This window comes from Canis lupus, chromosome 1, assembly GCF_048164855.1.
Source record: "Canis lupus baileyi chromosome 1, mCanLup2.hap1, whole genome shotgun sequence".
Classification (NCBI taxonomy): Eukaryota; Metazoa; Chordata; class Mammalia; order Carnivora; family Canidae; genus Canis; species Canis lupus.
In genome coordinates this window covers 59210762-59238203 of record NC_132838.1, presented here as the reverse complement: position 1 = coordinate 59238203, position 27442 = coordinate 59210762, and the positions used below count along the sequence as shown (strand labels likewise).

At 38.9% G+C, this 27442-nt stretch overlaps 1 protein-coding gene across 6 annotated transcripts in view; it reads right to left on the bottom strand.

Moving 5' to 3' along the window:
* SLC35F1 (solute carrier family 35 member F1) overlaps positions 1 to 27442 on the bottom strand; it is a 390852-nt gene that overhangs the window by 60107 nt on the left and 303303 nt on the right. For all 6 annotated transcript variants that reach the window (XM_072831666.1, XM_072831675.1, XM_072831682.1 and 3 more), the window contains one exon: positions 14411 to 14538. In XM_072831666.1, the coding sequence (XP_072687767.1) occupies positions 14411 to 14538 (128 nt within the window). The remainder of the gene's footprint in view (positions 1 to 14410; positions 14539 to 27442) is intronic.

The window sequence follows — 27442 nt, the reverse complement described above, 5'->3', positions numbered from 1 at the left end:
GGATTGTTTTTTAAATGAACCCAAACTAGATCACTGGTTTAAAAAATTCTCAACTCTTGTTAACCAATACATAAAATCTTTTACTCTCTCTTTTATTTTATTAATAATCTTTAATGTTCCAAGAAACCAGGGAAGTAATTACCTGGAGAAAACTATGAGAAATTATCAATAATGCTATTTATAGAATTTTGCTAAGAGAAAGGCAGGGAGGATGATTTGAAATAAAAACATGATTAAACTTCTATCAAAAGATTTCATATGTATAAAAATCACTTAAAGGCCAAATGAACACATTTGGGCAATGAGCATACCTTAATTGGCAGGATTTTAAAGCATTGCTAATTGGAACACTTTTAAAAAAAAATAAAGATTTTATTTATTTGACAGCAAGAGAGGGAGCACAAGCAGGGGGAGCAGCAGGCAGAGGGAGAAGGAGAAGCGGGGTCCCCACTGCACAGAGAGCCTGATGCAGGGCTTGATCCCAGGACCCCAGGATCATGACCTGAGCCCAAGGCAGATGCTTAACTGGCTAAGCCACCCAGGTGCCCCAAGGAATACTTTTTTTTTTTTTTCTAATTAAGTATAGCTGATAAACATCCTTAAATTACTTTCAAGTGTACAACACAGTGAATCATATTCTATACATAAAGTACAATTCTATACATAAAGCTCACTCCGGTATGTATAGTCACCATACAACATTATTACAATATTACTGACTATATCCCCAGTCCATACTTTTAATCCTGTGACTTATTTATTTTATAACTGGAATTTTGTATCTCTCAATCCTCTTTACCTATTTTTTTTCTTTTATTTATTTATGATAGTCACACAGAGAGAAAGAGAGAGGCAGAGACACAGGCAGAGGGAGAAGCAGGCTCCATGCACCGGGAGCCCGACGTGGGATTTGATCCCGGGTCCCCAGGATCGCGCCCTAGGCCAAAGGCAGGCGCCAAACCGCTGCGCCACCCAGGGATCCCCCTCTTTACCTATTTAACACATCACCCAACCTCCTCGCCTTTGGCAACCACTGGTTGGTTCTCTGTATTTATGATTCTGGTTCTGTTTTTTTTTTTTTTTCATTTGTTTGTTTATTTGTTTTGTATTTTAGGGTCCACATATAAATGAAAGCACATAGTATTTGTCTTTCTCTGTCTGACTTATTTCACTTAGCATAATACCCTTGAGATCCATACATGTCGCAGGTAGCAAGATCTCACTTTTTTATGGGTAAGTAATATTCCAGTGTTCGTGTGTGTGTGTGTGTGTGTGTATCACATCTTCTTTATCTATTCACCTATTGATAGACACTTACATCACTTCTATATTGTGGCTATGGTAAATAATGCTGTGGTGAACATAATGATGCATATATCTTTCCAAATCAATGTTTTTGTTTTCTTTGGGTAGATGTCCAGTAGTAGAACTACTGAATCATACTGGAACATTCTGACTTTCAAACATTTAATTAGTTAGTTTCTATTAAGACTTAGAAGTCATAAATTTCCAAAGTAAAGAAAACTTTGAGTTTTGAAATTTTATTTACTTGGACATTAGAAGATTTTGTTTTATTAGTATGCTGTCTCAGTCTCATTTTCTCCATCTCTCTTTTCCCTTTTGCACATACAGACACACACACACATTTAGAGGTGCTCACTAAATCTATTGCAAGTCCCTACTTACATGAATGGGAACACTGATTAAACGTGTCCATTTGCCCATAATTTCACTGATTGTATTCTGTAGAGGGCATGTACATTTGGAAGGTGTAAGGCAGTCAGCGGTTAACAGATTAATCTGTGGAGCACAGAGACAGACCTTGGGATATCCAAGGCTGGGCCACCTGTATCTTCCCTCTGCCCTGTTCACTCTTATCCACCAAATACACCAGGCTAGGCATTTTGGCCACTAACTCTGAAAATACAAATCCTTGTGTGCAGTATAATATTGGACTAAGGAGTGTTTCGTCTTTCACAAACTCAGTGTATGGAAAGAATACCTATAGAAACAAATATAGTTACTGCTCATGGTCCAAAATGGCTTCTAAGAAATCATTTATAAGAAATACCTTGTACATTTCCCAGTGTGTTAAAAATATAAAATCATTTACAAAAATTTATTTGGAAACAGTATTTCAGGAACATGTTCATTGCAAAAAAAAAAAAAAAAAGATGGTGCATCTGTACCACAGAAGAAAATTTCCTTGATTTTTTTACATGTTCAGCAACAGCATTCCATGGTTTTAAGGTTTGTTTAGCCCCTGGTACTGTGAAAACATGATTCCAAGTAGGACACTACCGTATTTGCTTGTGCAATTTCCCTTGATATTTTCACTCCCAAACAGAGTGGGCTGGAAGAATTTTGTTTGGAACCAGGAGCGATCTCATTAATCTTTATGAGATTTCACCTCTATTGACTGGCAAATGGTCTTACATGAGGTAACACAGTAATCAATCAGTGGCAAAGCTAATTGGAATGTGGGTTTCCTAACATTTGCCTTGTGTCTCAAGCAAGGTCTTCCACCTACATCAGTTTGTGTGCAACTGTACAATTTTTCATTGTCAATTTGCTGTCCAAGAGTGAGAGTGTGTGAGAGAGAGGATGGACTGGTTTGGGTGACAGGTGTCTTTTTAATTTTTTTCCTAAATTGGATCAATGGAAAGAACACACCAAGTGGAAGATATGTGAATAAAAGGGAGGTGGTATCTTTTGAGCACCTACCACATGTTGGAGGCATGGCTATAGGAGTGGGTGTCCTAGCTTGGCTAACTAACTGTCACACCAATCTCAGACAAGTCTGGGAATGCTGGAAGACCAGTGAAAGTTCCACCTGCAGGAAGGACGGAGAAACTTGACTGAGGAAGGTGTCGGAGGTGGTGGCAGGATCAGAACAATATGATGTGCTATTGTTTGTGCCACTATTTTTGCCTCAGGCTGTGGGGAAACAAGGACCACTGCACCTGATGTTACATTTGCATACCTAGGACCACACCAGAAGGCAGGTTTTCTAAATTCTTAGAAGCAGGAAAACTGATGTTCAGACAGAAAGCAAACGTACAAGGGGTTCTCACTTATTTATAACCTGTCTACATGAACCATTGGAGCTGACAATCACCAGGGAACCAAGTGGCCCTGCCTTGCTGTGGGATTCACGCTGTCAGTAAAGTCTAGGTTTATAGATCCCACCAAATGTCTACTCTGGAGAGTCCTTTCTGTCACTGTGGATTCAGCCCCTCCTCTCTGTAATATAGCTCCATTTTATTACTGTTCACTCTACACTGGAATCTGTGTATACATCTGTATTCCAGAAAAACAGGATAAAGTTTTTTGGAAATTCAATTTCCCATCCATTCAATCATGCCCCATACAGCCTTCTACCCATTAAACGGAGCCATGAGGAAAAAGAGAGCATGTCTTAGGTCCTTTATAGAACAGAGAGGTCATTCATCAGCTTTCAAACACCAAGCTGCCTTTCCTGACTTCTTCAGTAAAGAAAGGTCTAGAGCCAGCTTCAATGACAGAGAAGGGATAAATTCTGTAATTCTTCTTCCACCATATCAAGAATTAATATTGCCAATGACATCAGAGTGTCTTCCAGAATGTGGGAGGTTGCTCTTTCCTACCTAAGGACCCAACCAGGAGGCCTGGTGTCCTGGAAGGAGGATGTGACACAAGGAAGTCCATGCTAGAGAGAAGATGGAGGGACATGTTTGTCTCTCTCACCATGGACTGTGGGAAGAGGAAAGGAAATTAACATCGGAGAAGTGAGCGCTGAGTCACGTGTGCCCAGAGGTGCCCTCTCTGGATTAAAGTCCCAGGGGGAGAGAGAAGGCTAGATAGAAAGGAAGCAAGCAAAGTGCTGGTTTCCTTTTGGGATGGCCACACCAACCTGAAGAGGCCACATCAGAGAACAATGAGAGGTAAAGTGTCATTGGCAGAGAGCACTCTAGTTCCCCAGAATCCTTTTTGGCTCCTGTTTTGCCAGACGTCTGAGTGCTCTGCAAAGGGGTGCAGGCTGGCTTACCTGGGGTTGGGTAAGGGGTTTCAAGTGGCAGGGGCCAACAAATACCTGGAGGCCACAGCATCAAGGAGCACCAGAGGGCCAGTCAGCAAGGAGAGGGAGACCACGGGTGGCAGAGTGAACATCAGAGCGCCAGGCCCAGAATAGGGGCAGGAGCTCCATATCTAGCAAGTGCACACCCAACAACAGGAGGATTGTCCTACAGTGGAGAGCAGCCAAAGGACCAACATAGTCCCAAGGTCACACTACAGACCCACCCACACACCATCTCAGAAGTGAGTATGGAGGAAGGAACTTCTGAGAGGCTGAGCATTTGTCCAAAAGCCGCTGAACTATTCATAGAAAATTTGTAACTGGAAGAAATTAGTAATTTTTATATCAGATCAGACCTTTCCCTCTACCTACTGCTATTCAGCCAGTTTGTGGGCATTTTCGGGGAAGGTTCACTAGAAATATTTGATAAACTGTAGGATATAAAGAAGGTGTAGATGTCTTGAACATCTAAGTATAGCATTACTGAATCTGTATTGAGGCAATGCCTGTAACAATTGAGCTTCCTGAGAGCTGGGACAGTTTTTCATCATCCTTACATCCCCAGAGCATAGTAGAATACTCAAAAGGTGTTTAGAATTCCATATCTGAGTCCTGTGTGAATAAATGAGCTTACTGATGATAAAACTACTAAAGGTCACTGTGTTGTCTTACCCCATATACAACTCACCTTTAGAAATTCATCCTTTCATTTATTAACTTACTTATTCAAATATTACATACATTTTTGGCATCTATGCATACATGACCTTGTGAAGGAAACAAAGATGAACTGTTTGTTCATTTATTCAAGCACCAGAAATTTATTCAGTGCTTACTGTGTACCAGGTACACAAGTCCCACCTTCAAGGTCCTTACAGATAGGCAGGAGGGAGGAAGTATGTAAAAAAAAAAAAAAAAAAAAAAACTATCATGAAAAGTAGGAAATGACAGTGACCATAAGAAAAGTGAAGATAAAGAAACAGAGTAAAGACTGGATCCAGGGCTTGTTTTCCTGTCCTCCAAGCACGGTTGTTACAGAGTACAGTGGAAAGGAGGGAGAGAGGTGCTCCTCTTCCTTTCCAATGGCTTTACCTCTGGCATCTGGGGGAGCAGCCCATGGGCTTTGAGTCAACGGAAGTAGAATATGAAAGCTTTCCCATGTAGAAGGCGGTTCTATAGAACACATTTAAACAGGCTTGGGCGGGGGGGCACCTGAGTGGCTCAGTCAGTTAAACATCTGACTTCAGCTCAGGTCATGATCCAGGATCAAGTCCCACATTGGGCTCCCTGCTCAGCAGCGAGTCTGCTTGTCCCTCTGCGTCTGTCCCAGTCCCCTGCTCATGCTCTCTATTCCTCTCTCTCTTAAATGAATAAATAAAAATCTCAAAAAAAAAAAAAAGACAAAAAAAAATGGGGATGCCTGGGTGGCTCAGTGGTTGAGCATCTGCCTTTGGTTCAGATCATGATCCTGGAGTCCCGGAATCAAGTCCTGCATTGGGCTCCCTGCAGGGAGCCTGCTTCTCCCTCTGCCTATGTCTCTGCCTCTTTCTGTGTCTCTCATGAACAAATAGATAAAATCTTTTTTTAAAAAAACAAAGACAGGCTTAGGGATGGGCATAGTAATGGAACTAAGGAGAGGCTGAAGATAGTTTTTGTATGTTCCTTTGATGATAAGCAAGGGCCTATATTCTCTCTCAGGATAAAAGGCTGACAGATAACCTGCAGTGCTCAATCAAATATTTAGATTTGAACTGCTACATATTTAAGTTATTTCTACAACCATGAGAATAAAAAATCCAGATCTAAGAAATCTGAAAGACATTCAGAATATCATATTCCCTTTAAGGGTAAGAACTTTGTCTGCTTTAAAAGCTTTGCTTTTTCAATGTACTTTAAAATATCTCTGGAATGGTCACAAACTGCCTCAGTCCTGCACCAGGGAAAGATAAAAATAGCAAGGGTAAAGAAGGAATTACAGTCTTAAAGCTGAGCTCGTAATCGTAAACTCAAGCCCATGGACCTGTTTCTAATGTGCATAGGTGGGTTTTTTCTCTAGGCTCATCTGCACTGGTGGAAATGCAAGGTGGCTACAAATAAGAAGTTTAGTGATTTTTCTCTCATGTATCATAACTTCTTGACTATGATACTATGGGTACATGACCCCTGGGGAGGAGTGGTACCTCTCTCCTGTCTCCACTAAGCAACACATACTTTCTTCATCACACTACTATATTGTATCCTACCTGGTAACATAGATGCCCTCTGTCCCACAGCAGGGCTTGGGTCTGGTCAGGAGTTGTATCTCCAGCCCCTAGCTGCAGCACTGGCATTTTTAAATTAATAAACACATCTGTAGCACAAGTCTATTCATACGGCTTAAAATGTAGACATAATAAGGTACAAACTACCCAGCCTTCCTCTGTATTTGATTTATTTAACTCATAACCTACTGAAAATTGACAAAGAGAAGACCCAGAAAGGCCTGAGAATTATGTCAAGCAATGAGGAAAAACTGTTGGATGTGTAAGTCATGTCATATTGTGTATGTTACCTGTAGATGTTGGATGTGTATGCCTTGTAGAATTTGTACTCACGATTGCATAGCACACTGTGCATTGGGGAGGCTGGCTTGCATTCTGCATCAACCTGCCCTAACATGCCTGAGTCAGAGGAGCAGGACAGAAAGAAAATAACCAGGGCCAGAGGGATTTCTTTCTTGTCCTTTGCTCCTGACGGAAACTACCTGAAGAATGGAAAGTGCTCTGAGGAGGAGGTGTGTTAGAGGTACAGACCCCACAGCATGGTTATCAGCAAGAGTACTGCAAATCGTTTCCACTGTGAGGTAATTTTAGTTACCAAATACCACGTTTGAAGAGACCAGCTTTCTTCTTATTTCACAGAAGCACTAGTTTCATCTGTTTGCATTTTAGTACTACATGGGTGAAAAAAGATGGATAATCTTTAGGCGAGAAGTTGTAAAGCTGATATTTCTACTGAAATGGTTCATATAGCACAGTTATAAAAATAGCATAGCTTTTAGAATTTATCCAAATGTCATTGCTAATCTACCTCAAAGTCACAGGCACAATGTATTCATTCCCTACAAGTCAACAAATACAAATTCACAAATGTGTCTTTAGAATACAATCCTTATAAATCCTTATAAATCTCTTCATTTTCTAATAAAGGAAACAGTTGGATTTCTTCAATGTCTCTTCTCCATCATCTTTTTCCTTAATATGTTATCTCTTTTGCCATTGTTAACTTTCTTGAGCTTCCAACTATAAAGGCAAAGTTAAAAAAAAAAGTCCCCCCCAAAGATGTTCAACATTATTAGCCCCTAGGGATCTACAAATTAAAACCATAATGAAATATCACTATGTATGTTTTAGAATGGCTAAAATAAAAGATAATAACACCAAATACTGGTGAGGCTAGGGAACAACTGGGTCTCTCATTCATTGCTGCTCGGAATGTAAAATGGTACAGCTGTCCTGGAAAGCTGTTTGCCAGTTTGTAAAACCAAACAGGCACTTTCCATATGATCCAGCAATTGTACTTTTGAGCATTTATCCCAGAGAAATGAAATCTTATGTTAACACAAAAAACTTGCAAATGGATGTTCATAACACTTTTATCTGTAAAAGCCCAAGGTGGAAACGACCCAAATGTCTTTCCACAGGTGGATGGTTAAACATACTCCAGTACTTCTAGACCATGGACTATTAGACAGCAATACAAAGGAATAGAGTATTGATATATGTAACACCCTGGATGCACTTAAAGATGTTATGTTAAATAAATGAGGTAACACAGGGAGTTCTGCTGTGGGAATGGGGCAGTTCTGTATTCTGACTGTGGTAGCGTTTAGACAAATTTACATGTGAGATCAAATGATACAGAACTACACACCATGCACACTTGATGGAAGGAAAAGGGGTAGAAAACTGAAAAAGGTCTGTAGTCTAGTTAACAGTATTGTAATAATATCAATATCCTGGTTTTGGCATTACACTAAAGTCATATAAAATGTCACCATTGGGGAAATTTGCATAAATGGTGCAAACAACTCTCTATATTTTTGTAATTCTCTGTGAGTCTATAATCATTTCAAAAATATATATTTCCAAAAAAAAGAAAAGAAAGGAAAAAACATTTTTCCTCTTAAGTTTCATGTATCAGTTGTTTGTGATCTCTAACCCTAAATTTGGTGAATAGGCCAATAGGAAGAAAAAGCAAGGAGAGGCTCTTTCTGTCTTTTTGTTTTACATCTCTGTTTTTAAGAGAATCATGAAACACAAGTATTTGGTGCTGTCCAACAATTAGTGAAGATTGTCTTTGTGAATTGTCTGTTGACTTGTAGGGAATGTATACATTATCCAATTAGTGAAGAAGTGCTTTGAAAAAGGGTTACTGGGTTGCATCTTAACATTTCTTTCCTCAAACTTTCATGGCTCTCTTTTACTTATAAAATTAAGTCACACTCTTCATACTGACATTGAAAATCTCCTACAGTATGGCCCCAATTTAACTTTTCAGCTGCATCTTCCTCTATTGCTTTAAGAGAATCTATTGCTTCAATCTGTTCTCTACGCCAGAGTCCGAGTTTTCCTTAAAACTCAAATTTGGCTTCCCATGGCACTTAGCCTAAAGACTCAAACCTCTGATCTGGCCATTAAGACTCATAGTGTCTGGTCCCTGACTCCTTTTCCAGGTCATCTTGTACCACTCTTCTTTCTCTATGCCCAGCCAAATGACCTCTCCTTGTCATAGTCCTTCCCATGCAGGGCCTTAAGTACATTTGTCTTCTTTGCTTGAATCTCTTTCCACTCATCTTTAAGATTTCAGCTCCACTGTCAATTCTTTGGGAAAATCTTACCCAACCCCCTAGTTGAGGTCAAGTTGTTTTGAGAACTGATCTCACAGAACTGTGTTCCTTTTCTTTAGAACATCTATCCGTCATTATAACTATACTTCCATCCATTTGATTATTTGACTGAAAGCTCCATGAAAATATAGATAGTATCTATTTCTGCTTGCAACTTTGTTCACCACTTAATACAATGTCTTGAATGTAGATGTAGTCAGTAATCATTTTTTAAGTGACTGGATGAATCAAACTAGAATAATTGCTCTCCAGTCACATTCATTGGGTTTCCTGCCCCCATGCTTCTGTCATGCTCTTCCTTCCATGTGCAAAGCTATACCCCACATTTTATCCTCTCTATGTCTTATCCAATATTATAGACTCATATGAATGGATACCTTCTTGCCTTTGGAAATAAACATTGTCTCTGCCTCTGGAAACTGTAGCACTTAGGCATCTGTTTTCTTGCCATACTTGGTGTTGCTATCAATAGACCTTGCTTCTTGCTCTTTATCAATTCCTATGTTTCTGGAGGGCAAGGCTTATTCATTTCACTTTAAATCACCTGCAATAACTAGCTCATTTCTCAGATGCTTAATTAATATATTTTCCTTATTGATTAATATGAGTAAAAGTTAATGGCAGAGCCTATATTAGAAGCTGAATTGATTTTTATATAAATAAAGGGAATTTATATAGAAATAAAGGGAACTTGTTAGCTCCACTGATTTGCAATGAGTAAACAAAATTAAATTACTAAACAGCAGCACATACATGGTTCCCAGAGCAAACGCCTTCTGTTCTGACCAATTATTATTATTTAATAGGTTTATTTGTTGTAGGTGGCAAAGTAATTCTAGAAATGTTAGAATCAGTTTTTTTCTTCCAATGGATAGTCTTTCCTCCTTTATCGAATATTAGTTGACCATAAAGTTCAGGGTCCACTTCTGGGTTCTCTATTCTGTTCCATTGATCTATGTGTCTGCTTTTGTGCCAGTACCACACTGTCTTGATGACCACAGCTTTGTAGTACAACCTGAAATCTGGCATTGTGATGCCCCCAGATATGGTTTTCTTTTTTAAAATTCCCCTGGCTATTCGGGGTCTTTTCTGATTCCACACAAATCTTAAAATAATTTGTTCTAACTCTGAAGAAAGTCCATGGTATTTTGATAGGGATTGCATTAAATGTGTAAAGTGCCCTGGGTAACATTGACATTTTCACAATATTAATTCTGCCAATCCAGGAGCATGGAATATTTTTCCATCTCTTTGTATCTTCCTCAATTTCTTTCAGAAGTGTTCTATAGTTTTTAGGGTATAGATCCTTTACCTCTTTGGTTAGGTTTATTCCTAGGTATCTTATGCTTTTGGGTGCAATTGTAAATGGGATTGACTCCTTAATTTCTCTTTCTTCAGTCTCATTGTTAGTGTATAGAAATGCCATTGATTTCTGGGCATTGATTTTGTATCCTGCCACGCTACCAAACTGCTGTATGAGTTCTAGCAATCTTGGGGTGGAGGCTTTTGGGTTTTCTATGTAGAGTATTATGTCATCGGTGAAGAGGGAGAATTTGACTTCTTCTTTGCCAATTTGAATGCCCCTCAGTCTCTTCAATAAATGGTGCTGGGAAAATTGTACATCCACATGCAGAAGAATGAAACTAGACCACTCTCTTTCACCATACACAAAGATAAACTCAAAATGGATGAAAGATCTAAATGTGAGACAAGATTCCATCAAAATCCTAGAGGAGAACACAGGCAACACCCTTTTTGAACTTGGCCACAGTAACTTCTTGCAAGATACATCCACAAAGGCAAAAGAAACAAAAGCAAAAATGAACTACTGGGACTTCATCAAGATAAGAAGCTTTTGCACAGCAAAGGATACAGTCAACAAAACTCAAAGACAACCTACAGAATGGGAGAAGATATTTGCAAATAACGTATCAGATAAAGGGCTAGTTTCCAAGATCTATAAAGAACTTCTTAAACTCAACACCAAAGAAACAAACAATCCAATCATGAAATGGGCAAAAGACATGAAGAGAAATCTCACAGAGGAAGACATAGACATGGCCAACATGCACATGAGAAAATGCTCTGCATCACTTGCCATCAGGGAAATACAAATCAAAACCACAATGAGATACCACCTCACACCAGTGAGAATGGGGAAAATTAACAAGGCAGGAAACCACAAATGTTGGAGAGGATGCGGAGAAAAGGGAACCCTCTTACACTTGGTGGGAATGTGAACTGGTGCAGCCACTCTGGAAAACTGTGTGGAGGTTCCTCAAAGAGTTAAAAATAGACCTGCCCTATGACCCAGGAATTGCACTGTTGGGGATTTACCCCAAAGATTCAGATGCAATGAAACGCCAGGACACCTGCACCCCGATGTTTCTAGCAGCAATGTCCACAATAGCCAAACTGTGGAAGGAGCCTTGGTGTCCATCGAAACATGAATGGATAAAGAAGATGTGGTTTATGTATACAATGGGATATTCCTCAGTCATTAGAAATGACAAATACCCACCATTTGCTTCAACGTGGATGGAACTGGAGGGTATTATGCTGAGTGAAGTGAGTCAATCGGAGAAGGACAAACATTATATGTTCTCATTCATTTGGGGAATATAAATAATAGTGAAAGGGAATATAAGGGAAGGGAGAAGAAATGTGTGGGAAATATCAGAAAGGGAGACAGAACATAAAGACTTCTAACTCTGGGAAACGAACTAGGGGTGGTGGAAGGGGAGGAGGGCGGGGGGTGGGGATGAGTGGGTGACACGCACTGAGGGGGACACTTGATGGGATGAGCACTGGGTGTTATTCTGTATGTTGGTAAATTGAACACCAATAAAAAATTAATTTATTTAAAAAAAAAGAAATCCTAAGGTGGCACAAAAAGAAAAAAAAAAGAATCATTTTTTTTTTTTAATTTTACTTTCCACTATTTCTTGCTCAGTAAATTACAATGAAGACCAACTGGTATCTCAGTAGAATTATTATTTTCCTTTCTCACCATAGAATTAAAATAAACCTTTTCATAAAATGGAACATTAAATTAGGCATTGAACAGCTAATTTGAGAGAAGTAGCAAGATGGATTAGGATGGTGGTGTATGCCATGGGTTGAGCCAGTCATACCAGGGGACCAGCCTTAAGAATTAATTGCTACTGTTCAGAAAAAATTGAAAAAAATTTTTGGAAAAAGCTTCATAGAACCTAAGAAACCAATAATTGGTTGTGACTTGTCAATGCTTATAAGAAAAAAAAACAAAAACAAAAGACAAAAGTATTTTCAAAGAAGGAAGTCTCTTCCTCACTCTCCCCTACACTCATTCATAGTTTTTAGCTCCGGGCTAATGGGCTCAGTTCTGCCACAAAGCTAATATTTGTCTCTTCCTTCTCCTACCATATCTGTGTAGACATCCTGGAGGCCTCTACATTTAGGTAAAGAACTGCTGGGAATTTCTGTCCCCCAAATAGTGGAAATCAATGCAATTGCATTAACTTCTTTAAACATTTATTGAGTACCTGGCATGTGCTAAGTTTTCTACTAGGCACAAGAGATGCAAAGGTGAACAAGAAATCACCCTTGCTGTGAAAGTACTCACAGTAGGGTGGAGTAGGTGGGCATATTCAAACATCATTCTTAGGTAATACAGACTGTGTAGACAGAGCTAACAAAGTGCCATGGGAGCACAGAAGAGAGAGATATGTTTTGTCATGGGGCTCATTGCAGTGAGGGAGAGTGAAGCTGAGTGTGGAGGTGCTGCAGCAGATTTCCCAGTATCCATTCACCTCTCCTCTCTGCAGCAGGTGACAGGTATATGATTAGTGGGGTTGATCTCATCCTGACTCCATGAGTGAGTGCTGACTGGTGAGCCAGTGATCCTCAAGCAAGGATGGGACCTTCCTGCCAGAGGGCATTTGGTTGTTACAAGGCTGAAAAAGATGTTGTTGGCATTAAGTAGACAAGGGCTAGGAATATTAAATGACCAATAGAGTAGGAAAGGGACCTAAATCATGAAAAATTGTCTCACCTCAGATGCCAATAGTATTCCTATTGAAAAACCTAAGTCCAAATCAATCAGAAATCTCATCCTGTATTGGGTTGAGGACTCCAATTTATTTTTATTTTTTTTATTTATTTTATTTTTTTTATTTTTTTAAATTTTTTTTTCAATTTTTATTTATTTATGATAGTCACAGAGAGAGAGAGAGAGGCAGAGACATAGGCAGAGGGAGAAGCAGGCTCCATGCACCGGGAGCCCGACGTGGGATTCGATCCCGGGTCTCCGGGATCGCGCCCTGGGCCAAAGGCAGGCGCCAAACCGCTGCGCCACCCAGGGATCCCTCCAATTTATTTTTATTTTTATTTTTATTTTTTTTTTTTTTGAGGAGTTCAATTTTTATGCCAATTAGCTCACAATCTTCCCATACTGTCATTGTGGTCCAATCAGAATGGAGCTCTGGACTTTTCTTCAGTGGGTATAGACAAGCATCTTTGCTATCTCTCATTGGGCATGTAAGAAGCCTGTAGCCCCATCTAATTCCAGCTTAGACAGCTTCCCAATTCAATCTATATAACCTAAATATGTTTAGGTGATTGGTTTGCCTGTTTGATTCTTCATTTTTGTTATTGTTGTTTCTTAGCAAATTATTAGAATGTCAGGAATGTTGTTGTGGTATCAAGTCTAAGTAAGACATAATATACACGAATAATATTTTGTCTTCATCCCAGAGCATTGGGTATAAAATTCACAATATTGCCATAAAAGGAGAAATGGAAGTGAAACAAAAATGGTCAAGCTTATTATTTATGGTGTAATGAAGAATGTAAATGGCGTCTGGTGAAAATCGTGAAAATCTAAATTTAAACTTGTGTAATTGTGTGTGTGTGTACAGGCATGTGCATAAAAGAAAATGAGAGGGAGGAAAGGAGGACAGTGGATGTCTTCATAAATAACACTATTTAGGAATTTATATCTTGTTCTTTTAGGAAAAATTCTGTCCCTTCAGGCTGCAAAATCTCCTCATTAAAGAAAGCTTAAAGAAAAGATTATTAAGCACCTTGATTACTTAGTCAAAGTCCATTAACATGTTCTAAAATGTTATAAGTTGTGTTTAAAATAGCTGTTTTTATGCTTATTAATAACTCTCCTACTGACGACATATGATTGGTTGATAGTTTCCATAGCTAGAAAATATTTTCCTACATTGTCAATAGTTACAGTCTATTATGAACAAAGAGGAGAAAGACATCCAAATACATTTGAATTAAGAAAAATTAATAAGACAGAGAAATAAAGCTTTAGTTTTTATTTTTATTTTTTTAAGCTTTAGTTTTTATACATTCAATTTCCCTCTTGTTGTAAAACCTATAGAATATTTAGATTCCCAGGTGACTAAACTGAAAGTAATCTACATCTGGAAACTAAGGAGGTTGAGAAGGATAAAAAAAACCACTAGTACCTGGATACTGGTCAGAGTCGTATACTGGTAGGCCTTGACCACCAGGTAATTTGCTTCCAGGTCAATGAGTCCCAGGATCATATACTTCCACCATCTTCGTCGTAAAATTGCCAGGAGGTTTTCTTCTCCTACGTTATGAAAGCGAGAAGTGGGTTAGGTACTGAATACATAATAAACTATATATTTAAAAGGATTCTAAAATATTGTTGTACTATATATTTTTTACTGTTCCTTAACAAATGTTTAATTAAACAAATGAATTGTGTCAAAGATTGACATGCTTTTACTTAGCTAATAGTCTTTATTGTAGATTTTGGCCTTTCAAGTTGGTTTCTATGCCAGAGTAAGACTGAGCAGGTTTTTAGTTCACCATGAAAGGCATTTTCTCATTAACATGTGACGAAAAAAAATTATGCATGTAAAAATAAAAAGAAAGATATGACAGAAAGACTGCATAAACACACATAAAGTCCAAATTATTCTAAACTTAAGAGTTGTGGTAAAATAGAAAGAAATGTAATGAGGGTAGTCCAATGGGCAAAAGCCTATGCTTGACAGCAGATCTGCAGTGAGACTCCAAGATGCCATCCTGAGCCCTTGCTCAATCTTGAACGTTACAACACTTTAAACATTCTACTCTGGTGGTGTGTGGGTGACGGGAAAAGAAAGGAAGTAGGGGGTTAGTCTCAGATGGACAAGAACCATAGGACCATGGTCTCAATATTGCCCCACACCATCATCTTCACCATCTTGCCTCTTAAGCTTATATAGCATCAGAACCGATTTTGAATCCCTTTTTTTTATCCATATCTTTACATATTTTAAGCTTGAAATAAATCTCATTTCTCAAGGGGAATTCATGATTGTTAATAATAATAGCTCTTTGGAGCCAACCTGTGCGGTGTTTATAGAGGATCCAGAATATGCAGAAACCCTGAAAGAAGGGTGACTGTATTCATTATGTACTGCTGCATGACAAATTATCCTAAAACACTGCTGCTTAAAACAACAAATGTTTATTATCTCATAGTTTTGTGGGTCAAGGATCTAGACACAGCTTAAGTGAAACAGGTTCTGTTTCAAGGTCTCTCAAGAAGTTGCAGCTAAATTGTCAGCCATGGATGTGGTCACATCTGAAGTATTGACCAGGGTGGGATCTGCTTCTAAGCTCACTCAGCATGGCTATTGGCAGGTCCCAGTTCTCACCAGAGAGGCCTGCCTGAAAACATGGATGTTGGTTTCAGCCAGAATAAGCAATGAGAGAGAAAGAGGAAGATGATAGATAGATAGATAGATAGATGATAGATAGATAGATAGATAGATAGATAGATAGATATAATAGACGGAGATGGAAACTATAACCTCTTTTATAACCTATTATCAGAAATGGGAACTCTCCCTTATTCTCTTCTTTAGAAGAGGGTTAATAAATTCAACCCACATTCAAGGGAAAGAATTTTGTAAGGATGTGAATACCAGGAGGCAGAGATAACTGGAGCCCATCTTGGAAGTTGGCTACCCAGTGACACACACCATTAGTACTATGGCTGTGCTTAAGCTGGTCTGCAAGAACCTTAACAGATTCCACATCCTCACCTGTCTCTGAGGCATTCTCAGAACTTTGGACTCCTAATTTCTACCCCTGGCCTTACTCCAGTGGCCATGACAGGAGGTGAAGGCTTTGTCAACCTTATGGAGACTTGTAAAGCAAAGCTTTCCAGCTGCAACAAGAAGGGAGAGGTCTTGGGACCTTCTGTAGCTAATCCTGTTTTCAAGCTTCTTTTGGATGCCACACTTTTCATATCCTTTGCTCCACGTACACTAAAAATCTCTCTGACTCAGTGAATTGCTAATTCCTGTTCATCCTTCAAAATTTAGCTATTCTCTGTCATTTTGTCTGATGCCATTGCCCCTGGGCAATGTTTATCCAGCTCTGTATTGTCCTTTCATATGAACGTGATTACTTAGCAATTGTCTCTTCACTAAACTGGGAGTTTGGGGATGATAAGACATCAATGTCTTACTCATACATGTATCCATAGTTCTTAGTATACTGACATATAGTAAGGATTAGCTAAGTGTCTTGGAATGAGTAAATAATTGAACTGAAAAAAACATGAAGAGCTAGTTCTCTGAATATGTCAAGAGTCAGCTCTAGAATATGAGTCACACTTCTCAGTGTTTTGCACTGAGATTCATAGCTGGTGGATGTGATCCCTAAGGTTATTTCTTTACAGCCAGCTCATTTTGGCAATGCCCCTGCACAGCATTTCTGCCTTTCTTACTTGCCTTTGCATCTGATCAATCAACAGACCTTTCATTATTTATCTTGTAAATTAGTTATTTGTAACCTGATTGAATAGTCATGTCTTCTTGAGAGATTTTTAAAAATCTCAATGTCTGGGAACAGCCGCCCAAAATTCTGATGTGATTGGCTTTGGGTGGAGTCTGGGCATTGGGTTGAGGATCAAATCTTTGACTTTCAAATGACTGATGTCCAATGGTTATCCTCAGGATGACCTGAAGTAGGAATTCCAAAGAGATATAACCACAGAGTACTGAAGGCTCTTCATACAAAAGAAACATCTGCACATCTGTCCTGAAGTATGCTTTCCCTTGTCTTGTACCTGGGTTTTTTCTTGTGCTAATTCCTCTACTTAGACTATTCTTCCTTCAGTCTCTAAATGAAGAATCAGCATAGACAGTACCACCAGGAAGTCTTCCTAGGCCTGGGTTTCCCTGTAATGTGTTTCTTTAACACCCTTTGCCTATCCCACATATACTACTTATCTCACTATATTATAATTACCTGTTCTCTTGACTCTATTACTCATTAGATTATTAACAATTTGAAGAGAGTGGCATTGCTTTGGTGATCACTTTATCTCTAAGATCTAACAGTAAATGGTGAGTGGTCAATAAATAATATGAAATGTATGAATAAATTTCATGTTTAATAATCTCAGCAATGCTAAGTAGATTGAAATTGAGGCACTTAAAATATATCTACTATAAACATTCATGTTTCAGACAATGAAAATTGTTTTCTAGTTAGAATGTAGGCAGCATCTGACACAATTAATTTGGTGACCATTTTACACATGACATACTATACATAGGACATAAAAAGGTCGATGGCATATTTAAACTGCAAAGCTGCAATTCTATAGTTACAGGTCATTGTCCCAGTTAATTTACACGATGAACAGAGAATTGCCAAACTCAGAGGGTACCAGCCACATCTCAATGATGTAAGACTGAAAATCTGGGTCATGGTCCTGTGTTTGTTCTACCAATCAATAACATATTCAAAGTGTAATTCATTACACAGATTTAAAGGAATGATTAGTTGCCTTGCAGTTCTGCTGAAGAAGTCTGCAAAGCAAAACACCCTAAATAAATGTTCCATGTTGTTCCATATTGTTTCATCGGAAGCACCAGAAAACATACGACATTCTTGCATAGCAGAATTATCCAGGATAGCAAGAGAGCACTTTTGTATTTTCAGCTAAGCAAAAAATCCAGCCCTTAAAAGGACTGCTTAGGGATTTATCTACATGACTCTCATTAACACTGATGTACAATAGGCCATTAAAATTCTTTCTAGAATAATGAAAATGCATTCTTTACAGCCTTTGTGCCAAACTGCTCCCTAAATCTCATAAAATAGGGCCATCCATAAGAAACACCAGCACAATTGGTGGTATGTTAATGTTTGAAATTCTTTTTTTTTTTTAATTAACTAGAAGGAATAATAAAATCCATGGGAAGAAACTTTAGAATTACAGTTTCCCATTTAAATGCATTCTGTTAATTATTTTTATTATCCATATGTTCAAATATAAATAAAAATTTTAGAGAATAATAAGGTAACCTCCAGCCTGATTTAATAAATGTCAACATTTTGCCACATTTTGCTTCAGAAATTTGGGGTTTTCTTTTTTTGAGGAAGAAAATGTTACAGACAAAAACCAAAGCTCCTTTTCTGCTCTTGCCTGATTCCATTCCTTTTCCTCCTTCCTCAAATTGCTGTCTTGATATTGTGGATTCTTCATGCTTGTGTTTTTATTATACATTTTCTACATATATTTGTATTTGTATCTGAAATAGTATATAACTTCCTTTGGTGTGTTTTTAGACTTTGAATGAAAGTTTACTGTATATACTGTAGATGTCCCTCTGGATTTTTTTTTTTTTTAATGCTTAACATTGTCTTAGAAATGCATCCCTATTGTTTCAAGTAAAGCTAACCCATTTATTTTAAACATTGCATATTATCATATTTATGATTATGCCACAATTCATCCAGTCTCCCACTAACAGACATCTAAGTTGTTTTCAATTTTTCTCTGTTAGGAACAGTGCAGCAAAGAAAGTTACCTTAGTTTGAAGCAACAGCATTCCAGTGACAATAACCACATCAACAATTAAGAATAGGGAAAGAAATTACTGACAGTCTTGATCATGTCATTTATATCTAATTTTACTAAGCACCGACAGCATGATCAATCAAAAGTGTTTTTGAATTTTTGTAACAAGTAACTTCTATGATACTTACTCTGTATCAGGCCATATCTGCATGCTTTACAAATACTAATTTACCTAATCCCCATAATAATCGGATATAGTAGACATTGCCATTAACCCTATCTGCAGAAGACAAGACCAAGGCATGGAGGAGTTGAGGAACTTGTCCCAAAGGTCACACAGTTAAGGCAGGATCTGGACTCATGACAATTGGGCACTAGGCTTCATACTCATAAGTACTGTATAATCTTGCCTCCCTGGTTTGTAAATGTGGCATTGTCCTCAGGAGTCACACATTTATTAATAAAGGCCCTCTCATGACCTACCTGTCCAGACACCTGCTGGATGCCCCTCTGCTAACTCCACGGGGGGCCCATCACATTGAAGCCCATGTGTGTGGCACCCCCCCTGGAGTTGCCAGTGCCCAATGATGTAGCTCCTGAAGCACCTTAGGGATCAAGATGTGTACCATCACCATCAAATCAGTATCAAGGATTTGGTGTCTCCCTGCCTAATCTAAGTCCATGACAGAATTTCCCTTGTGAAATTTTACATTGTGAAATGTAAAATAAGCTTTAAAATCAATTCTATGGCTTAAAAAAACTCTAATGACAAGAATTACCATTTTATGTTGTACTGTTTACTAAAGCTGCAGGCATGGGAACAATGGTCACACATGGGGTGGGGGGAAGGTGGTGGTGATGAATACGTGCTGAATGAAGGAGGAGAAAACTTGCATAAAAACTGAAACATGGTTCATATTCATGGCAGTGCCTGGAAGACTGAAGATCTTTGATCCACAGTGTTCTTGTTCACCCACCCCCAGTGGTCATCTGAGTAAAGAATAATAGTACTGTAAGACCACACGGGAGGTAAATTCAGCTCCAGGAACAAGAAGCAGCATTATTCTTGGGACATTTTCATTAAGGGCTCTCATGGGTGGTGTGATCCTTCATGGTGTTCTTAGGCAAGAACAGAACCCAGTACGCTTTGCGCAGAGAGTCTGCAGCAAGCGCAAAGCCCCTACACAGGAGGGGAGACCCTTATCCTTGAACGGATACCTCCTTGTCTCACAATTTGGAGCCATAAAACTGTCTTTCTTTACCAGAGCTCTAAAGTGAAGTGTTTTAAGTATTAATCAGTGAAACCAGAAAAAACAAATGACTGTTAATCACTCACCTTTAAAAGCTAAAATTTAGTATTAGGATGTAGAGCTTAAAGCAATTCTCTTTAGTGAGAAAAGTGAGCAAAATAAATGCACTAATAAGGAAATGAAAATATAAATTGTTCACAGAAAGGATTGCAACCAGTTTCACTTGATAATATGAACCCAATATACAAAACACAAAAAAGATAGATAATAAGATCCCGTTTTGTTTGTATGCTTTTAGTCATTTTTGCTATTACAAACAGTGAGATTAGAAAGAGCACAAAAGACAATGTTTTGTCTCGGTAGCAAGCAGACTTGGGTTTGAGCACAGACAGCCTTCTGCTATGTGGTACTAGGTAACTTGGTAAATGGCTCTAAACCGCAATCCCTCTACTACAAAATAGGGGTTATAACAACAATCTCATGGGGTATTATAGATTAAAGGTAGCATGAGTGACGTATATAAGCGAGTATCTAATATAAGGTACGTGCACCAAACATGACAGCTATTGACAGGGTTTGGAAAGCCTTGTAATCCTTCTAGCCATCCACAACGTGCTAGCTCACTATGTGGGGTAGATGCTGCATAGAGGAAGCCCAGGAAAGTGAACCCTCATCATTATTCATTAGGGCGCTGGCCACACATCCCTCTCTGTCTCTTCCCCTGGATCACACTGGAGCCAGCATATGATGTAGGACATTTGTCCAAACTACAGGCAGGCTGAGGGTCTTGTCTTTGACACCTCTAGCCTGGAACAAACCCGTGTCTTGATCCTTTGGATCACATCACTTGACTGGAGAGTGGAGGCTCTGAGAATGCACCAGTTCTCTTCCACGGCATCCCCGTCCCCCTCAGCCCCTCTCTTGTTTACATATCCTCACCTGTGCCTCACACAGTGAGTTAGACAAGTTAGTCAGTGTATGAATAACACCTTTAAAATCTGCTCAGTCATCTGGCTGTTTTCCAGAAATGTCTAATAAAATTTTGGAAAAATATCGAAAAGCAGCTAAAAATGAATAATAATCACATCAGGTTCTGGTAGCTGTTACTTTCAGATGAAAATGAGAAGAAAAAAAAAAAGCCTAGATGTGTGGAAGTGATTACACACAGGATAGGCTTATTAACAAGAAATTCATTTTATTTCTTTCAAAGTTATGTTTTTGGCATTGATAATTAAAATACAACATTCTAGCTCTAATTATGAGCTCAATCTATTACCTCTTCTGAGATAAAAATGTTTACACACTGTAATATGAAAATAAAAGTCTCAGTGTATGTTACTATTTTTAACATGTACCAAATGATTTAAATCTTAGAAAACTTATCTTTCTGGGTTTTTTTTTTTCAGCTGTCATCTTGTTTTTTTAAGATTTTATTTATTTATTTTAAAGATTTTATTTACTTATCCATGAAAGACAGAGAGAGAGAGAGAGACAGGCAGAGGAGTCTGATGCAGGACTCGATCCCAGGACCCCAGGATCATGACCTGAACCAGAGGCAGACACTTAACCGCCTGAGCCACCCAGGCAACCCAACTGTCATCTTTTATGAAGCTAAGATATACGATTTTATGTGGCACATTTATACCAAAATATCCAAATTTCCAAAATATCCAAACTTCCTGTTGTCTTGATGTGTCTCAGAAAACACAATTCTTACCATTTTCTTCTTCATAGCAATATAAAAATTGGTGGCATATTTGCCTTTTATCATACAGATAGTTAAAACACATAGGCAGATAAACAAAGAACTCTATAGGATATCTAAAAACCCATATACAAAAACTCCGTACCAACTATTAAATTCTGTCAACCAATACCTGTGTGTTACGGGTTGCTTTACCTCTTAGAAAATAGTGCATGAGATCTGAGCACCTCCCCTAGACAAATCCCATCCAGAACGTAAAGTATCCTTTAAAACATGTATACAGTTCAGCATGCATTTTACATTCTTGGACAGAGTACTGTATGCAAGAATAAATGCACTTGAATGGCTAAACAGTCATTATGAATAACTGAAAGGAGACTCTGAAAACCTTACAAATGGGAAGTTGCTGCATGGCCACACACAAAAATGTAACCCATTAAAACCAAGCCCATCTTTCTCCCCTAACCTCCTGTCTAGTTTATACCTTGTATGGAGTATGTACCCCTTGGGGACCAGTTTAACTTTGTGTATCTTTTGCAGTTACCCATGTGTGCAGGTTCTTGCTCTGAAAAGTCTCACCAACAATTCTTCCCTTTTGACTTAGGTAGTGAGTCTATGAGGCTGGGCCTTTCCCTTGGGGCTGCTGGGCTATTCAGTTCCAGGAGGCAGACTTCTCAGAGAACTCAACAAGAATGGTGGCCTTTGAAGTCGTGTATATGGCAGTCACACCTTCCCTTCGGAGGGCAACGTAGGGAGAGCACTGGAGCCTTTCAGCAGTGGGCTCTAAGCCAGTCTTGCCTATGCATTTGCCGTATGATGTTGTTCTGAAACTTAGTCGCTCTAAACCTCAATTTTCCTCATCTCCACATTAGAGCTACTAGGTGGTCCTGCCTTCTTGAATATTTGTTAGGACTAAATGAGATATTTGCAAAAGGCATGGTGCCTAGCAAGTAGCTCATGTTATTATTATCTTGATTTTTATCATAGTGGGTCTTTCTTTCCTCATGCCCAACTCCCTACATAATGTAGTTGTATAGTAAAGAATTTAACCTTGCCTTAAAAGAGGTCTGGTATTTGTCCTAGGCTAACAATATAATTTAGGGTAGGGGCTGGCTGGGACAGAAGGGCCAACAATGTGATTCAGTGTGGGGAATTTGGGTCACCCTCAGAGACTGGAGATTGAGATCAGCCACATGGGCAATGAATCACGCCTACGTCGTCGAGTCCCAATAAAAACCCTCAATGCAGAGGGTCTAGTGAGTTTCCCTGGTTGGTGATATTTTGTCCATATTCTCACACATTGGTTCTGGGAAAGTAACACATCCTGACTTCACATGGAGAGTACAATGGAAGCTCTTGGCTTGGTTACTTCTCCTGGACTCTGCTCTATGTGCTTCCTCCCTTGGTTGATTGTTAATCCGTATGCTTTCCTTATAATGACTATTACCATGCCTATAGCAGCTTGCAGTGAGCTCTTAGCACATTACTGAACCCGAGCATGGTTCTGGGGATACTTCTCACCTATGAACTTGCAGTTGGTGTCAGCAGAGAGGGTAGTCCTATGTGAACCCTAAACTTTCTCACTTGGTTTAAACTCTCACAGTTGGTGTGAGGTAAGGGTCATGTTGTGGCTGTGCCCCTAAATCTCTGCAGGAGACTTTCCTCAAACACAACCTAATGTGTCTCTCTCTTGCTCAAGAACTTGAGTACATGTTAGGTGTATCTCAGAATAACCAGATGCCAGAATCCTCCAGGTCTGAATTCAAACTAAAACAAACAACTAGTCTCCTTTCCAGATGATGTTAAACATTGCATATGATTTTTATCTTAAAAAAGAATATAAAAACTTTGTGCTTTATCCCTAAATTTTCTGTCATTATAAGGAGATCGCTTACAATGGGAAATACTGCTCACAAGCTTAAAATGGTTAATGATAGGTTGGCTGTGTGTGGGGGCAAATGCTGTGATTTGAAATTATTCAAAGCAATCATAATAAAACTATGTGCTAATATAAATCTCTCTATTTTCCTGGGTGAGCCCGCTGAGAGGAAAATGTATTTGTCCTTTTTAATGACAAGACTATTTTCCTTTCCTTCATCCCATTTTGTGAAAAGTGACCCTACTTGCCTTTTGGAGGTTTCCTGTAATTGGCTCTGATGCCTCTTGACATTAGCAGATGAATCTGTCAGTTTTATGAATTTTGTTTCGAATAAAGAGCTGTGTAGCAGCTAATGACACATGATGTAAGGGGAAGAGGCCAAAGCGGGCTTGCCTCTGGACTCCTGCTACTTGCTGAGCATATTCAAAAGACAACATGACAGAAGGTGCCAGCCTAAACTCTTGAGGGCTGACCTTGAGCTCTGACATGAGAACATCTGTCATGGTGGACATATAGGTTATAACCAACATGAGAAATTAGCAAAAGAAGTGTCAACAGGACAGAAATTCTGGTAAGGCAGAAAGCTGGTCAGCCTCCTCTCCCCTGTCCACCCTCCCACCTTCCAGCCCAAATGCCAAGCACAGATTTACCCAAGGCCATGTCTGCTACCTGACATCTATTTTTCATTGAACACCATTTGTCAGGCACTGACACTATATATTCATTCTCTCATTTACTTGCCACCCTCCACTCTAGGTTAAAAGCATAGAGCCAAAAAGACCTGTGTTGAGGTACTGACTCTGCCACTTAACTGGCTGTGTCACCTTGGGAAAGTTTACTCATTCGTAAAATGAGTCAAACACTACTTATTTGAAAATATGCTATGTGAATTAAATGAAAAAATACATGTAAAGTATCTGGCTTCCAGGAAATACTTAGCAAATGATAGCTTTGTTATTAATAGCCCTATGAAGAAAGTATTTTTCAGAGCATGAAATTGGATTTAGAAGTTAAATAATTTGTCTAAGGTCGGTCCTGACTTTTTATTGGAAAATATTCACTGTTTGAAGAATGCTGCTTTTTGTTTACATGGTATGTTGTATGAAACAAATCAGAAATATTTTTATTTATGTGATCTTTCTGAAATTAGTTTCAGTAGAAACAAGGCAGTGTTTTCTGAGTAATGCAAGAATAGTATCAGTATTTCTGGAAATGCATATATATGTTCCCACATGAAAATATTAAAGAATATATTTTGGGAATTAAAAAGCTCCCACTATACTAACCTAGTGGCAATGAGCACTCTAGTACCCAGATAACCATCTTAAAATATTGTTTTCCACCAAAAGAAATAATGGTTTTCTGATTTGATCAGAAATCAAGTAATACAAGTCAAGTCTGGGACATCTTGTCATACAAAAGAGCAAGAAAGTAATTGAAGGGTTACTAGGGTTGTGTATACAACTAGGGTTGTGTCAAAAGGACACAGAGGCAACTTAAAGGGTCTTCCACATGAAGATAACAACTGAAATGGATCGAAATGCATCAGATATGCTTAGATCCATAAATGCAGAAGAATTTGAAAGCAACAGCAGCAACAATTACTGCCAAACAAATAAAAAAAACACAACCCTAATTGGCCATCATTAGAAGATATTAGTAAACCAATTCATTTTGGAAGCTGGTAAATCAAGGGAGGAAAAAAATCAAGTCTTTGTCCCCTGGGATTCTCATATGAACTCTACCACTAGGTAACTAAATAGTAGTTGGGGGATGGAGGGAGATTGGTCTTTATGGTAATATTCTAACTAACACCATGATAAAGAAATGCGAAAATTAAATATAATTTTGTACCCCAGGATGAATTAATGGATATTGGCCTTGAAAGTTAAGCTACTAACATGACAAGGAAGAGACCATCAAGCATTATGTCTTACGTGTTTCCTGATGGAAGAAAAAAATGCTACTTATAGAAAAAAACCTAAATCTGATAAAGTTTCTGGACTCAACTACTAATTTAGAGAATTCAGAGGTTAGAGAAGCATGTTAAAACACATTAGGAAGATTCAATCAGCAAAACCCAGATTGCAAGAACTGCTCTAATCTGGCTACTACATTTGGTCGGTTGGATGGCAGTAGCCACAGCAGCAAATAAAGGTTTGTTAGAAATGCAGACTCTTAGGCTGACCCCAAACCTACTAACTCAAAGTCTGCATTTGCTCAAGGGCCAGAGAATTTGCATGCATTACAGCTTGAGAAGCAGTGATTGTATAAGACCCATGGCAGTTTTGTCAAGAAATAAACTGCAGTAATAATAAGAGAAGAAAATCTATAGGTTAAAAGAACCTAAGAAAAATACCAATCGCCTGCAGGTGCAGATCACATTCACATCCTGACTCAGACAAACTGTAAAAAAATATATATCTATGAGACAATTGGAGATTTGAAGATTGACAGGATATTTAGAATTATTGTTAATTTTATTTTTTAAAGATTTTATTTATTGGGATCCCTGGGTGGCGCAGCGGTTTGGCGCCTGCCTTTGGCCCGGGGCGCGATCCTGGAGACCCGGGATTGAATCCCACATCGGGCTCCCAGCATGGAGCCTGCTTCTCCCTCTGCCTGTGTCTCTGCCTCTCTGTCTCTCTCTGTGTGACTATCATGAATAAATAAATAAAATCTTTAAAAAAAAAAAGATTTTATTTATTTATTCATGTGAGACACACAGAGATAGGCAGAGACATAGGCAGAGGGAGAAGCAGGCTCCCTGGAGGGAGCCTGATACGGGACTCAATCCCAGGACTTCGGGATCACGCCCTGAGCCGAAGTCAGACGCTCAACTGCTAAGCCACCCAGGCATCCCTTATTCTTCATTTTAAATGTGAACAAGGTATCATGGTTATGTTATTTTTAAACTCTTATCTTTTAGAAATACATCCTGAACTAGTTATAGATAAATCGATATAATGTCTGAGATTTCATTTAAGATAATACAAGAAGGGGAAAGTGGTGAGGATAAGAATAAATAAGGCTGACCATGATTTGAAATTTATTGAAGCTGATATATTGGCACATGCATGTTCATTATATGGTTCTGTCTACTTTTCTGTATGTTTGAAAGTTTTCAGAATAAGAAAGGCACAAAGAAGAAGAGGTTCGACTGCGAAGAGGAAATTTAGCTAATGGAATAGCCTTGGCCAGAACAGCTTGAGTATCGACAGCACCTCTATGTCTGCAGACTTCTTTAAGTATTTTACTGGTGTAGTCACATTCCTCCGTACAGTGTCCTTGACTTGTAGGTGATATTCTCTTTAGCAGCCAGAGAATGCAGAAGTTTGAATTCTATTACTTCCATGTCCTCATTTCCGTCTTGGAGGTTGAGAGGAATACTTGGCAACTCTTCCAGCACAGGTTTTGACAAGTTCTTAATAACTAAGAACCTCTGTTGCTCGCGTCCCTACATTCTGTTTGTGGATGTATGTGCCTTGTCCTTGTGCTAATGGCCAAGATATTGCCTCCTCTTGTTGCTTTATTTACAGATCGGCCTGTCTCTGCTGGGACTCCCAAGCCCTCACAGGGAATCTTCTGTTGGTGCATTGTAGCATCTGTACCAACTACTGAAGCTTCGTAAAGCTGCTGGTGGAGAAATCACTCCTCTCAAGGGTTAGTAGTGCTGTGCTCAGTTAAGTGGATACCATTAAGAGGCATCTGGGTACCTCAGTTGTTTGAGCTTCTGACTCCAGCTTGGGTCCTGTTCTCAGGGTCCTGAGATGGAGCCCCGTGTCAGGGTCCCCTGCCCAGTGGGGAGTCTGCTTGTCTCTCTCCTTC